The 15485-nt window shown below is 43.5% G+C and overlaps 1 protein-coding gene across 2 annotated transcripts in view; it reads left to right on the forward strand.

Moving 5' to 3' along the window:
- Positions 1–6285: 6285 nt before the first annotated feature.
- Positions 6286–15485, forward strand: part of itih5 (inter-alpha-trypsin inhibitor heavy chain 5) — a 48844-nt gene continuing 39644 nt past the window's right edge. The window contains exons 1-3 of one of the 2 annotated variants that reach the window (XM_061912123.1): positions 6286–6351; positions 13117–13259; positions 13429–13473. In XM_061912123.1, coding sequence (XP_061768107.1) covers positions 13140–13259; positions 13429–13473 — 165 coding nt within the window. In that variant the 5' untranslated portion in view covers positions 6286–6351; positions 13117–13139. Of the gene's footprint in view, positions 6352–12980; positions 13260–13428; positions 13474–15485 lie in introns of those variants that run through there. The other variant, XM_061912122.1, reaches the window with a different exon arrangement.

Raw genomic sequence — 15485 nt, forward strand, 5'->3', positions numbered from 1 at the left:
CACTCGAGACATCACAAGTTTGACCCGGCAGTAATTCAAGGCAGGCGCATACTATATGTCCTGCGGCAATTCAAGGAAATATGGTAACTTTTTTATACATTAAATATACATTTTTTACAAATAAAAATTTAGAAACATTTATATTTAAAGTATTAGTATTTTTTTTATTGTATTTATTTATTTTTATTTAAATGTACCTTTTGGGGTTATTATTCTAAAGGGTAGTCGTCCAGCTATACACACAATGGTACAATTTTGTATGCACGTTTCTCCTAACTTTTGTTTTAGTTTTATTTGCATACAAACCCAAAATTGTCACGTTGTGTAAATGATAAATAAAAACAGAATAAAATGATTTGCAAATAATTTTCAACCTATATTCAATTGAATAGACTGCAAAGACAACATATTTGATGTTCGAATTGGTAAACTTAATTTTTTGCAACTATTAGCTCATTTGGAATTTGATGCCTGCAGCATGTTTCAAAAAAGCTGGCACAAGTGGCAAAAAAGACTGAGAAAGTTGAGGAATGCTCATCAAACACTTATTTGGAACACACACACACACATATATATACACGTGTGTGTGTGTGTGTGTGTGTGTGTGTGTGTGTGTGTGTGTGTGTGTGTGTGTGTGTGTGTGTGTGTGTGTGTGTGTGTGTGTGAATATAAAATAAAAATAATTGGTCTAAGCATGGGCCCCTGGAGAGGGGGTCCAGACTGAGGCCAACGGAAAAAAAACAACAGCTCATAGCCATAGTACACATCCCTCTCAAATGTTTGTAAGAGGGAAACATCAAAGAACACAAAGGACATTAAACCAGCGGATACAAGCAGCCAATAAAAAGTCAAAGAAACATATCCACTGTGGTGGCATCTGCGGTGTTCCACGCCATGGTCCGCTGGGGTGGAGGGAGCATGGCCAGAGACAGGAGCAGACCCAACAAAGCAACCAAGAGAGCCGACCCCACTCCCGGCCGCCAACCAACCCCCGGCCTGCGTCCAGTCCGCATGGATGAGCGAGGATACGTCCAAGGAGACCGAGGTGTCTGACACCTGCTCACCCAGCCAAGACACCACGAAGCCTCTCCGTCCCGGCGCCTAGCGCCAGCTATATATATATATATATATATATATATATATATATATATATGCATGTATATATATATATGTACAGTTGTGATCAAAATTATTCAACCCCCACACAATTTGGGTGTTTCAGCAAGTTGGACATTTATTCTGTATTTTGTTTATAGTCATATCAAATAAAGATGCATTAAATAGACAAATGCAACTTGAATTACAACATTATATTTTGTAACATACCAAACAGTGTCATTTCTCTTAATATCTCATTGACAAAATGATTCAACCCCTTGAAGATCATAACTCTTAAGAACAGAATTTGAATAAGTTATTTTCAATCCATTGTTGAAAACACCTGTAGATGTGATCAGAACCATAACGAGCAACAATTAAACTGATTGGAAAAGACTGAGACGCTCAGCTTCTTGTAGATGGTCAATGGTGTATTTGCAACATGGTGAAGTCCAGGGAGTGGTCAAAGAAGTCAAGAGAGGAGGTCATTTCTCTTCATAAGAAAGGATATGGATATAAGAAAATAGCAAAGACATTACACATTCCAAGAAACACAGTTAGGAGCATAATTTGCAAGTTTAAAGCTAAAGACACAGTGGAAACACTACCTGGGCGTGGTAGAAAGAGGATGCTGTGTGCAACTGCTGTCCGGTATTTGGAGCGTACAGTGGTGAAAAACCCCCGGGTAACAGCTGAGGAACTACAACAGGACATTGCAGAGGGGGGAATGCAGGTTTTGTCCCAGACAATAAGGCGCGCACTACGAGATGAAGGCCTCCATGCCAGAACTCCCAGGTGCACACCACTTCTGACTACCAGGCACAAGAAAAATAGACTCCAGTATGCCAAAAATCATCTGGACAAACCCCAAAGGTTTTGGGAAACTGTTCTATGGAGTGATGAGACAAAAGTGGAACTCTTTGGGCCTATGAATCAAGGTTATGTCTGGAGGAGAAAAAATGAAGCTTACAAAGAGAAGAACACCTTGCCTACTGTTAAGCATGGTGGGGGTCAATCATGCTCTGGGGCTGTTTCTCTGCCTCAGGTACCGGGAATCTCCAGCACGTTCAAGGCATTATGAATTCTATTTCCTAGCAGGATATATTAGCTGCAAATGTCATGAAGTCAGTGAGGAAGCTGAGGCTTGGGAGACGTTGGACCTTCCAACAGGACAAGGATCCCAAGTATACCTCCAAATCAACATCAGAGTGGTTGCAGAAGAAGGGCTGGAAGACTCTGGAGTGGCCAGACCTAAATCCTGTAGAAAAGCTGTGGTGGGACTTGAAGAAGGCAGTTGCAGCACACAAGCCCAAGAATATGAATGAACTGGAGGCCTTTGCCCAAGAGGAATGGGCTAAAATACTGTAGATGCTTGCAAGAAGCTTGTATATCACCTTTGAAGGATGTCATTACTGTTCTACTAAGTACTAAAGATGCATGGAACTAGGGGGTTGAATCATTTTGTCAATGAGATATTAAGAAAAATGTCCCTTTTTTGGTATTTTGTAAAATACAGTGTTACAATTTAAGTTGCATTTGTCTATTTGACACATCTTTATTTGATTTGACTATAAACAAAATACGGAAATAAATGTCCAACTTGCTAAAACACCAAAATTGTGGGCGGGTTGAATAATTTTGATCACTACTGTATGTATATGTTTATGTATGTGTATATATATATATATATATATATATATATATATATATATATATATATATATATATATATATATATATATATATGTGTGTGTGTATGCATGTATCTATATATGTATGCATATATTTGTATGTATGTATATATATATGTATGCAGATATAGATATATATACATTTGTGTATATATATAAATATATATATGTATATATAATATATCCATCTATCCATTTTCTACCGCTTATTCCCTTTCGGAGTCGCGGGGGGTGCTGGCGCCTATCTCAGCTATATGTCTTGATTGGATTATCCAGAGAATAGTGCTCGATACCGTGGTAGAGCGCGGAAACACCTCCCAGGTAACACATGAGCCAATCACCACACCCTACGCCTGCCTGTACCCACCCACTCTGTGCCCGATATAAACCTTTGTATGTGAATGCTTCCATTAAATCTCCTGATGATTGAGGGAACCCCTCATGAAACACTTCTGTAGAGATGAAGTAGTCTTGTGATTTTTCCCACACCATATATATATATATATATATATATATATATATATATATATATATATATATATACATACATACATACACACACACACACAGTCTAATAAAATCCCCTGAAGAGCAGGGAAAACAGCGAAACAGCCTTTATCGGCATGAAATAAGTCAGTAAAAAACAGAGACTAATGTATATTCTTCTTTACCTCCGTATTGTCAGAGTTGCCTCTGACAGTTTGTTTGTGTTTTAGTTTCTCCTCTGTGTGTTTAGTATTTCATGTCCTTAGTTCCTGTCTAGTGCTCTTATTTTGGTTCAGCTTCCTGTTTGTGTCCATGTGTCCTGTTTTCACTCAGCTGCGGCTGATTGGCATCTGGTCACACCTGACGTCAATCAGCCAGCTCCTATTTTACCTGCTTTGTTCCTCCAGTTAGGGCTGGATCATTGTATTGTTATTTGTATTGCATTGTCGTTGCCACATGTCACTCCGGTCGTGCTACCTGTCCTGTCATTTTGTTACAGCTACTACCTGTCATGCTACACTTTGTCCTGGTCGTCGTAGCGGTAATCTGTTTCTGTTAGCGTTAGTTATTTCCAGTTTTTCTGTTTGCTATCCACTTAGCTTCCATGCTAAAGTTCCTTTTTGTTTTTCTAGCTCCCAGTGCTAGCTCCCTTAGTTTGTTATTCCGCCCACGTGCGTGCTTTTTGTTTGTTCTTGTTCTATTATTTATATTAAATAATGTCTTAATATCCAATGCCTGCCTCCATCTCTGCATCTTGGGGTTGGACAACAGATCCTTCTGACAGGTATTGAGCATTTTATAACAGATAAACCACAGAAACCTTGACTATAATTATATTCCTATTCTTTGTGTCTTTTTTTCTTTATTGTAGAAATGCTATAACTTTTTCTGAAGCAAGGGAAAATGTCGACTGGTGATGTCAGGGAAACATCAAGCTTGTGATGTCACTGCCAAAGCATGGAAATATGCACCCCCCCCCCCCCCATCCCCCCATTGAATGTTTAGAACGAACGCACAATAAGAAATACAATTAGAGCAGTTGTTTCCGAATAAGGTTTCACCAATTATGTAATCTTCATGTAAATGAAAGGATTGTGATCCATCATCTTATCGTATAACTGATACTGGTCATTGTTTCCTGGCAGGAAAAAACAAAAAAGCTGGATTAAGGATCCAGTCTTTTGAAGTGCTCTTTGAAAGATCCCACTCCCTTCAAAGAGCCGTGAATGCCATCTCTAAATGTTAATGAGGGTGATCAACTTCAGGCATCAACAAAGCCCCCTGGTTGACTCCGCCCCCCCTCTCTACTCTCATTGGCTGGAGAGCTGTCGGGCCCCTGAGGTCACTGGCATCTTGAAGAAAAGGACCCCACGTGAGTCATGCATATGTCTTTCATGTTGTCTCTTCAGTATGATGCTAATGTTTATCATTTTATCTGTGTGTATTTCTACAGTATGGAAAGTATTCACACTGCTTCACTTCTTCCAGGGGTTCCAAACGATATTTCACCTTGTGGCCCAATTTTTCCACTATTAAGGGGCCCACTCAAAACACTATTTGTAATCCTACTCTTGATTTGAAATGGTATTGAATATTAAATGTAAGCTTCTTACAGTTAGCGACATCATCAGTGGCGGGCTGTGTGTTTCCCACCTCCAACTTAAGTGATAACCTCTCAAAATACCATCATTGCTGGAGAAATACAATACAGGTACACTTTTACACCCTACTGCAGTCTTTTTACAACCACTGTGCCGCAGCACACTAGATATTGTCTGCTGTGCCGTGGGAGATGATGTCATTTCACTGAATTGGGTTAGAAATATTTTTTGCAAAGCAGTAATTATAATCCACAAATGTGCCAAGTGTCTGGAGATCGGCAGAGTAGCCGTGTAATACTCTTCCATGCCAGCAGGTGGCAGCATTGCTTTGTAGATGTCGGGAACATGGTTTGTCATGATCACAATATACAGACAGCGGGAGGCAGCGTGCAGGTAAAAAGGTAATCTCATGCTTTAACCAAAAATAAACAAAAGGTGAGTGCCCCTAAGAAAAGGCATTGACGCTTAGGGAAGGCTTTGCAAAACGAAGCTAAACAAAAACAGAATTCTGGACGACTGCAAAGACTTACAGCGTGTGGAGCAGCAGACGGCGTCCACAAAGTACATTTGTACATGACAACAACAAAATAGGAGCGCAAGACAATGATTAAAACACTACACACAAGAAAACAGCAAAAAAAAACCCTCCAAATAAGTCAGGGTGTGATGTGACAGCACACCTACTTTGAGACAAGAGCTGTAGTGATGCAGGCTTGGTTATGGTTTGAATTCATATCCAAAAATTGTGACTTTTTACTGTCAATATCGGCCGCTGGATTTCTTTTTTTTTTAATGTTTTCTGCTGTTGGTGTGCCTCGAGATTTTCTACAATGAAAAAAATGTGCATTGGCTCAGAAAATGTTGAAAAATGCTGCCCTACTGGGCATTGAAACACCTCAACGGTGCAAATAACGGGTTATTTTCTGGCACATTTAAAAATCAACATGGACGCATCAGCATGCTTGCCAACCTTGTGACCTCCGAAGATGGGGGACAAGGGGTTTTATATATTTTCAAGTATTTAGCACAAAAATCTAGCAAGTTTAATGTTAGCATGCTAACGTAAATGTGCAGTTAGCATGTTTCAAATACACAGTTATATAACTAAGGATGCGGAATAACGGCCTGTTCGTCTCGTACTAGATGAAAGACAAACATGGGGACCAATAAAAAGAATAATATTAAATGTTGGGAGCAATCATAAAACTGCTGCGAAGACGCACAATGTGAGGCACCTGTTCTCCCGCCTCCTGCTGCTAGAGGGCGCTACTGATCCCAGACAATATTCTTGCACTACTGGCCTATGCCTGCACGGGGACATCTGAAGCCGCTATTTTTTAAAGTTATCATTTGCCTGCATGTCATAAAAACAACCATCCAACATTTTACAACTAATTGTAAACTTCTAGGTGCCGACCATCAGGGCCGAGTTGCGACCAAAGAGTGTGTCGATCTTGAGATATGAAGCCGAGTTGGTAAGTCAATTTGTCTGCTAATAGTCGCTACTAGCCGTACCCATGTATTTTCTATGGGTGGTTAGCATCGGGTTTTAATCCCGTTTCCTCCTATGTTTCTGATCCCATTGAATTTATATTCATGTCCAGTCTTTATTTTGGGTACTTAAATATGGTGACTGAATGTTGTGGCGTTTTAAGGACATCTGCAGTTTTTATGCTACAGTAAAGACAACAAATGAACACTGCCGCTGGAACACTGTGTCACACCTGCCACGGTGACAACACTGTGTCACGCCTGCCACGGTGACAACACTGTGTCACGCCCGCCACGTTGACAACACTGTGTCACGCCTGCCACGGTGACAACACTGTGTCACGCCTGCCACGGTGACAACACTGTGTCACGCCCGCCACGTTGACAACACTGTGTCACGCCTGCCACGGTGACAACACTGTGTCACGCCTGCCACGGTGACAACACTGTGTCACGCCCGCCACGGTGACAACACTGTGTCACGCCCGCCACGGTGACAACACTGTGTCACGCCCGCCACGGTGACAACACTGTGTCACGCCCGCCACGGTGACAACACTGTGTCACGCCCGCCACGGTGACAACACTGTGTCACGCCCGCCACGGTGACAACACTGTGTCACGCCCGCCACGGTGACAACACTGTGTCACGCCCGCCACGGTGACAACACTGTGTCACGCCCGCCACGGTGACAACACTGTGTCACGCCCGCCACGGTGACAACACTGTGTCACGCCCGCCACGTTGACAACACTGTGTCACGCCCGCCACGGTGACAACACTGTGTCACGCCCGCCACGGTGACAACACTGTGTCACGCCCGCCACGGTGACAACACTGTGTCACGCCCGCCACGGTGACAACACTGTGTCACGCCCGCCACGGTGACAACACTGTGTCACGCCCGCCACGTTGACAACACTGTGTCACGCCCGCCACGGTGACAACACTGCGTCACGCCCGGTGACAACACTGCGTCACGCCCGCCGCGGTGACAACACTGCGTCACGCCCGCCGCGGTGGCAACACTGCGTCACGCCCGCCGCGGTGGCAACACTGCGTCACGCCCGCCGCGGTGGCAACACTGCGTCACGCCCGCCGCGGTGGCAACACTGCGTCACGCCCGCCGCGGTGACAACACTGCGTCACGCCCGCCACGGTGACAACACTGCATCACGCCCGCCACGTTGACAACACTGCGTCACGCCCGCCGCGGTGACAACACTGCGTCACGCCCGCCACGTTGACAACACTGCGTCACGCCCGCCACGGTGACAACACTGCGTCACGCCCGCCACGGTGACAACACTGCGTCACGCCCGCCACGGTGACAACACTGTGTCACGCCCGCCACGTTGACAACACTGCGTCACGCCCGCCACGGTGACAACACTGCGTCACGCCCGCCGCGGTGGCAACACTGCGTCACGCCCGCCGCGGTGGCAACACTGCGTCACGCCCGCCGCGGTGGCAACACTGCGTCACGCCCGCCGCGGTGGCAACACTGCGTCACGCCCGCCGCGGTGACAACACTGCGTCACGCCCGCCACGGTGACAACACTGCGTCACGCCCGCCACGGTGACAACACTGCGTCACGCCCGCCACGGTGACAACACTGCGTCACGCCCGCCACGGTGACAACACTGTGTCACGCCTGCCACGGTGACAACACTGTTTGTTATTTTGTACATACATGTGATTATTTAATATTGTTAATGTTAGCAGGACTATCGCTAATAATGATAATAATAAGTGTAATTTAGTTATTGAAGTTGGAACGATAGATGACTTAATATTGATATTTATGTGTGAACATTGATTGAACTCCGGGTCCTGTGTTTACGTAGGCCAGGTCCCTAAGTCTTGGATGGCGATCTGATGCCTCGTACACAACCTGCCTCGTACACACACAACCTGCCTCGTACACAACCTGCCTCGTACACAACCTGCCTCGTGCACAACCTGCCTCGTACGTACACAACCTGCCTCGTACACAACCTGCCTCGTGCACAACCTGCCTCGTACACACACAACCTGCCTCGTACACACACAACCTGCCCCGTACACAACCTGCCTCGTACACACACAACCTGCCTCGTACACAACCTGCCTCGTACACACACAACCTGCCTCGTACACAACCTGCCTCGTACACAACCTGCCTCGTACACACACAACCTGCCCCGTGCACAACCTGCCTCGTACACACACAACCTGCCTCGTACACACACAACCTGCCTCGTACACACACAACCTGCCTCGTACACACACAACCTGCCTCGTACACACACAACCTGCCTCGTGCACAACCTGCCTCGTACACACACAACCTGCCTCGTGCACAACCTGCCTCGTGCACAACCTGCCTCGTTCACACACAACCTGCCTCGTACACAACCTGCCTCGTACACACACAACCTGCCTCGTACACACACAACCTGCCTCGTACACGCACAACCTGCCTCGTTCACGCACAACCTGCCTCGTTCACACACAACCTGCCTCGTACACACACAACCTGCCTCGTACACACACAACCTGCCTCGTACACACACAACCTGCCTCGTGCACAACCTGCCTCGTACACACACAACCTGCCTCGTACACACACAACCTGCCTCGTGCACAACCTGCCTCGTACACAACCTGCCTCGTACACAACCTGCCTCGTACACACACAACCTGCCTCGTACACACACAACCTGCCTCGTACACACACAACCTGCCTCGTACACACACAACCTGCCTCGTTCACGCACAACCTGCCTCGTTCACGCACAACCTGCCTCGTTCACACACAACCTGCCTCGTACACAACCTGCCTCGTACACAACCTGCCTCGTACACACACAACCTGCCCCGTGCACACACAACCTGCCTCGTACACACACAACCTGCCTCGTACACAACCTGCCTCGTACACACACAACCTGCATCGTACACACACAACCTGCCTCGTACACAACCTGCCTCGTACACACACAACCTGCCCCGTACACACACAACCTGCCTCGTACACACACAACCTGCCTCGTACACAACCTGCCTCGTACACAACCTGCCCGTAAACTGACCTTCCACTCCAAAGTGTCATATCCACAACACCAACCTGTGTGTCTGTTTGAACTATCAATGCACATTTGGACTGCCATCAGTCTCATATGGCTCCTATAAACTTGAAGAACTTTTGATATTACTTTTTATGAATTACCTGAACTAAACCAACATAGTTTGTTGAGATTCCTTTCTGTTTTTTCTTTTTTTTTAATTGCCATTCCTATTAATGTCTGTCCACCAGTTGTTGCGCTGTACATGTTTCAATAACAGCAGTATCATTGAAAGTATCTCATTGTGTCTGTCCTACTCTCTCTGAGTACTAATCTAGACTTCTGATTAACCCAAATATTGAGAACTTCTACTATACTAGCTAAAATACCTGCTACATTAAGTTAAAGTACCAATGATTGTCACACACACACTAGGTGTGGTGAAATTTGTCCTCTGCATTTGACCCATCCCCTTGTTCCCCCCCTGGGAGGTGAGGGGAGCAGTGGGCAGCAGCGGCAGGGAATCATTTTTGGTGATTTAACCCCCAATTCCAAGCCTTGATGCTGAGTGGCAAGCAGGGAAGAATGGTGGTATGAACTTTTAAACATAACCTGTTAACTGCTGCTATGAACTTTTAAATATAACCTGTTAACTGCTGCCAATCAAATGGTGAATAAGATACTCTAAAGGGTTCATATGTTTATAAATCTGACTGTGATGAAGTCAGTGCCTCACCAGCCATGAACCTCACCGCACGTCACTGTATACAGTACATCTAGTGAAGTGAATTATATTTATATAGCGCCTTTTCTCTAGCGACTCAAAGCGCTTTACATATTGAAAACCCAATATCACATTTTTACATTTAAAGCAGTGTGGGTGGCACTGGGAGCAGGTGGGTAAAGTGTCTTGCTCAAGGGCACTACGGCAGTGACTAGGATGGCGGAAGCGGGGATTGAACCTGCAACCTTCAAGTTGCTGGCACGGCCACTCTACCAACCCAGCTATGCCGCCCCTATACTATACTCATATATTCATAAATATACTCTTAATACATATACAGTACTCACATATTTATACATATACTTATATAGTACTCAAATATTTAAATGCATACTCCTATTTCATTTCATTCATTCATATACTTATATATTTGTAGATTTACAGTACTTATATATTCATACATATACAGTACATGTACAGATATATTCATTCATATACTCAAATTCATACATACACAGTACTTACATATTCATGCATATACTCATATTCATACATATACTGTACTTATATTTTCAAATGCATACTCATATTTTGTTTCATTCATACATATACTTATATTTACAGTACTTATTTATACATGCATATACAGTACTCATGTAGTCATAAAAAATACAGGAGATATACACTTTCATACATATACAGTCCCAAATACTCCAAATGATATACATATTGTCATATTCTGGTTTTGGTTCTGTTTTGTTATCACCCTGTTTGTTATTTGACGTCCTTAGTTCCCGGTGGCACTTCCTGGTTTGTTTCTGTTGTCTTAGCAACGCATTTGTGTCACCTGCTTTCTGTTTGATCTCACCCACCTGCCTCCTGATTTCTGTCCCTACAGTACATAAGCCTGCCTTCTTTTGCCGTCCGGCCTCGGGCTCTTGTTTGCTGCCACGCTACAGTTGACCTCGCTCGTCCTGCATTGTGGTCAAGACTACTTTTGTTACTTGTTAGCTTCCACGCTATTCCTGTCCAGTTGATGTCCCTAGTTTACATACTAGCGCTTTCTGTTTGTTTTGTCTAATGCCATTGTGCAAGTGCCTTTGTTTTTAGTTTGTTTTATTGCATAGTAAATTATTATTCCTACCTTTATGCCGTGTCCATCTTCGCTGCACCCACGGGAGAACGCAAACCACGCCACTATGCCAGCTAAGCGTCACACACACACACACATATATATATATATATATATATATATATATATATATATATAATGTATGAAGTACTACATCTAACACAATTTCCTAACTCATATGGAAACAGCGTTTGTATATGCACATATTCAATCAATCAATGTTTACTTATATAGCCCTAAATCACTAGTGTCTCAAAGGGCTGCACAAACCACCACGACATCCTCGGTAGGAAAACTCACACCCAGTGGGACATTGGTGACAATAATGACCCAGTGGGACGTCGGTGACAATGATGACTATGAGAACCTTAGAGAGGAGGAAAGCAATGGATGTCGAGCGGATCTAACATGATACTGTGAAAGTTCAATCCACAATGGATACAACACAGTCGCGAGAGTCCAGTCCAAAGAGGATCCAAGACACAGCAGCGAGAGTCCCGTACATATATACATACATGTACTCATACATTGATATTCATACTCATTTATTCCTAGATTTACAGTACTCACACACTTTTAACATGTATATTATTCATATATTCTTACATTGGCCATTCAGTAACAATATGGTTTTGATGGATTGATTGATACTTTTATTAGTAGATTGCACAGTACAGTACATATTCCGTACAATTGACCACTAAATGGTAACACCACAATAAGTTTTTCAACTTGTTTAAGTCGGGGTCCACGTTAATCAATTCATGGTACAAATATATACTATCAGCATAATACAGTCATCACACAAGTTAATCATCATAGTATGTACATTGAATTATTTACATTATTTACAATCCGGGGGGTGGGATGAGGAGCTTTGGTTGATATCAGAACTTCAGTCATCAACAATTGCATCAACAGAGAAATGTGGACATTGAAACAGTGTAGGTCTTATTTAGTAGGATATGTACAGCCAGCAGAGAACATAGTGAGTTCACATAGCATAAGAACAAGTATATACATTAGAAGTACATTTGAGTTGTTTATAATCCGGGGAGATGGGATGTGAATGGAGGAGGGTATTAGTAAAGTGTTGAAGTTGCCTGGAGGTGTTGTTTTAGAGCAGTTTTGAAGGAATATAGAGATGCACTTACTTTTACACCTGTTGGGAGTGCATTCCACATTGATGTGGCATAGAAAGAGAATGAGTTAAGACCTTTGTTAGATCGAAATCTGGGTTTAACGTGGTTTGTGGAGCTCCCCCTGGTGTTGTGGTTATGGCGCTCATTTACGTTAAGGAAGTAGTTTGACATGTACTTCGGTATCAAGGAGGTGTAGCGGATTTTATAGACTAGGCTCATACAAATAAATACTGCACTCATATATTCATACATAGGCTGTATAGTACTCATTTATTTATATATTTATGGTATCAAATATACATATACAGTACAATACTTATATCCATACACATACAGTACTCATATGCATACATTTGGAATACTCCTATATTTACACATATGCAGTAGTCAGATATTGTATTCATATTTATCAATTACATGTACAGCACTTATATATTTATACATATTCAGCGGACTCTTAAAAAAACATATTGACAAGTTTGTATTGAAGAAGAAAGAGTCCTGATCAAGCAACATTACAGCGTTGTAATGTTGCCTTACGGCCACAAGAGGGTGCCAAAAATGCTTGACTAATGGCAACTGCGGGTCGATAGAGGACGCAAACTTCCCCTTCCTTCCTCCTTTTCTCCTTTTCTCCTCCTCCTCCTCCTGCAGTGGGCGGGCTGGAGTCCTCCGTAAGTAATAAGTAAAATGTTCACTTAGAGAACGAACCAAAGTGAAAGAGGATGAAGATGCTGCTGGGGGTTCTGCTGCTGATGTGGACCAGCAGTCTGTGTGCACAGGACCAAGTGGACCCGAACCCAACAGGAGACCATGAACACCTTGACGACTTGGATTTGGACCTTGTAAGACTTCGATAAGATTCATCATGATTTTTATTTTTATTTTACCCAGTTTAACGGTGTTCATGGTGTGTGTGTGTGCGTGCTTGCGTGTGTGTGTGCATGCACGTGTGTGTGTGCCTGCACGTGTGTGTGTGTGCGCGCGCGCGTGTGTGCGCGTGTGTGTGTGCAGGCTCCACGCAGAGTCCCACGGCAGGTGAAAAACATCCTCACTAAGGTAGAGTCCACTTAATATGAGTCATTTGAATATTTTACAGCAATCCTTGGCTTAGCGCCGTTAATTGGTTCTGATCCCGGTAAATTAATCTTTTCAACCAATCAATCAATGTTCACTTATATAGCCCGAAATCACTAGTGTCTCAAAGGGCTGCACAAGCCACAACCGCATCCTCGCTTCAGAAGGAAGGAAAAACTCAACCCAATGGGATAACAATGAGAAACCTTGGAGGGGACCGCGGATGTGGGGAACCCCACATCTAGACATTGTGAGAGTCCAGTCTATTGTGGATCTAACATAATAGTGAGAGTCCAGTCCATAGTGGATCTAACATAATAGTGAGAGTCCAGTCCATAGTGGATCTAACATAATAGTGAGAGTCCAGTCCATAGTGGATCTAACATAATAGTGAGAGTCCAGTCCATAGTGGATCTAACATAATAGTGTGAGAGTCCAGTCTATTGTGGATCTAACATAATAGTGAGAGTCCAGTCCATAGTGGATCTAACATAATAGTGAGAGTCCAGTCCATAGTGGATCTAACATAATAGTGAGAGTCCAGTCCATAGTGGATCTAACATAATAGTGTGAGAGTCCAGTCCATAGTGGATCTAACATAATAGTGAGGGTCCAGTCCATAGTGGATTTAACATAATAGTGTAAGAGTCCAGTCCATAGTGGATCTAAAATAATAGTGAGAGAGTCAAGCCCATAGTTGATCTAACATAATAGTGAGAGTCCAGTCCATTGTGGATCTAACATAATAGTGTGAGAGTCCAGTCCATAGTGGATCTAACATAATAGTGAGAGTCCAGTCCATAGTGGATATAACAGAATAGTGAGTCCCGTCCATAGTGGATCTAACATAATAGTGTGAGAGTCCAGTCCATAGTGGATCTAACATAATAGTGAGAGTCCAGTCCATAGTGGATCTAACATAATAGTGTGAGAGTCCAGTCCATTGTGGATCTAACATAATAGTGTGAGAGTCCAGTCCATAGTGGATCTAACATAATAGTGAGAGTCCAGTCCATAGTGGATATAACAGAATAGTGAGTCCCGTCCATAGTGGATCTAACATAATAGTGTGAGAGTCCAGTCCATAGTGGATCTAACATAATAGTGAGAGTCCAGTCCATAGTGGATCTAACATAATAGTGTGAGAGTCCAGTCCATAGTGGATCTAACATAATAGTGAGAGTCCAGTCCATAGTGGATCTAACATAATAGTGTGAGAGTCCAGTCCATTGTGGATCTAACATAATAGTGTGAGAGTCCAGTCCATAGTGGATCTAACATAATAGTGAGAGTCCAGTCCATAGTGGATATAACAGAATAGTGAGTCCCGTCCATAGTGGATCTAACATAATAGTGTGAGAGTCCAGTCCATAGTGGATCTAACATAATAGTGAGAGTCCAGTCCATAGTGGATCTAACATAATAGTGTGAGAGTCCAGTCCATAGTGGGTATAGCATAATATTGTGAGAGTCCAGTCCATATTGGATCTAACAGAATAGTGAGAGTCCAGTCCATAGTGGATCTAACATAATAGTGAGAGTCCAGTCCATAGTGGATCTAACATAATAGTGAGAGTCCAGTCCATAGTGGATCTAGCATAATATTGTGAGAGTCCAGTCCGTATTTTATCTAACAGAATAGTGAGAGTCCAGTCCATAGTGGATCTGACAGAATAGTGAGAGTCCAGTCCATAGTGGGGCCAGCAGGAGACCATCCCAAGCCTAAATTTCTAAATTAAAAACACTTCCTTGTGGTCTACATAACATGTGATGGTGGATCTTTGGTCAAAATGTTGCATAGATGATGTTTTACACATCATCCTCAAGCCGCTTTCTGACAGTCGCTTCAGGATGCGCCGTTTTGTGGGCGTTCTAATTTATGTGGCTCACCTTCGACGGCGTCTTTTCCCTGTCATCTTTGTTATAGCGGTGTAGCGTGCAAGGACGGGAGTGGAAGAAGCATTATAAGATGGCGCTTATTGCGATCCGCTGTT

Source organism: Nerophis ophidion, linkage group LG10 (genome assembly GCF_033978795.1).
Source record: "Nerophis ophidion isolate RoL-2023_Sa linkage group LG10, RoL_Noph_v1.0, whole genome shotgun sequence".
Taxonomy (NCBI): Eukaryota; Metazoa; Chordata; class Actinopteri; order Syngnathiformes; family Syngnathidae; genus Nerophis; species Nerophis ophidion.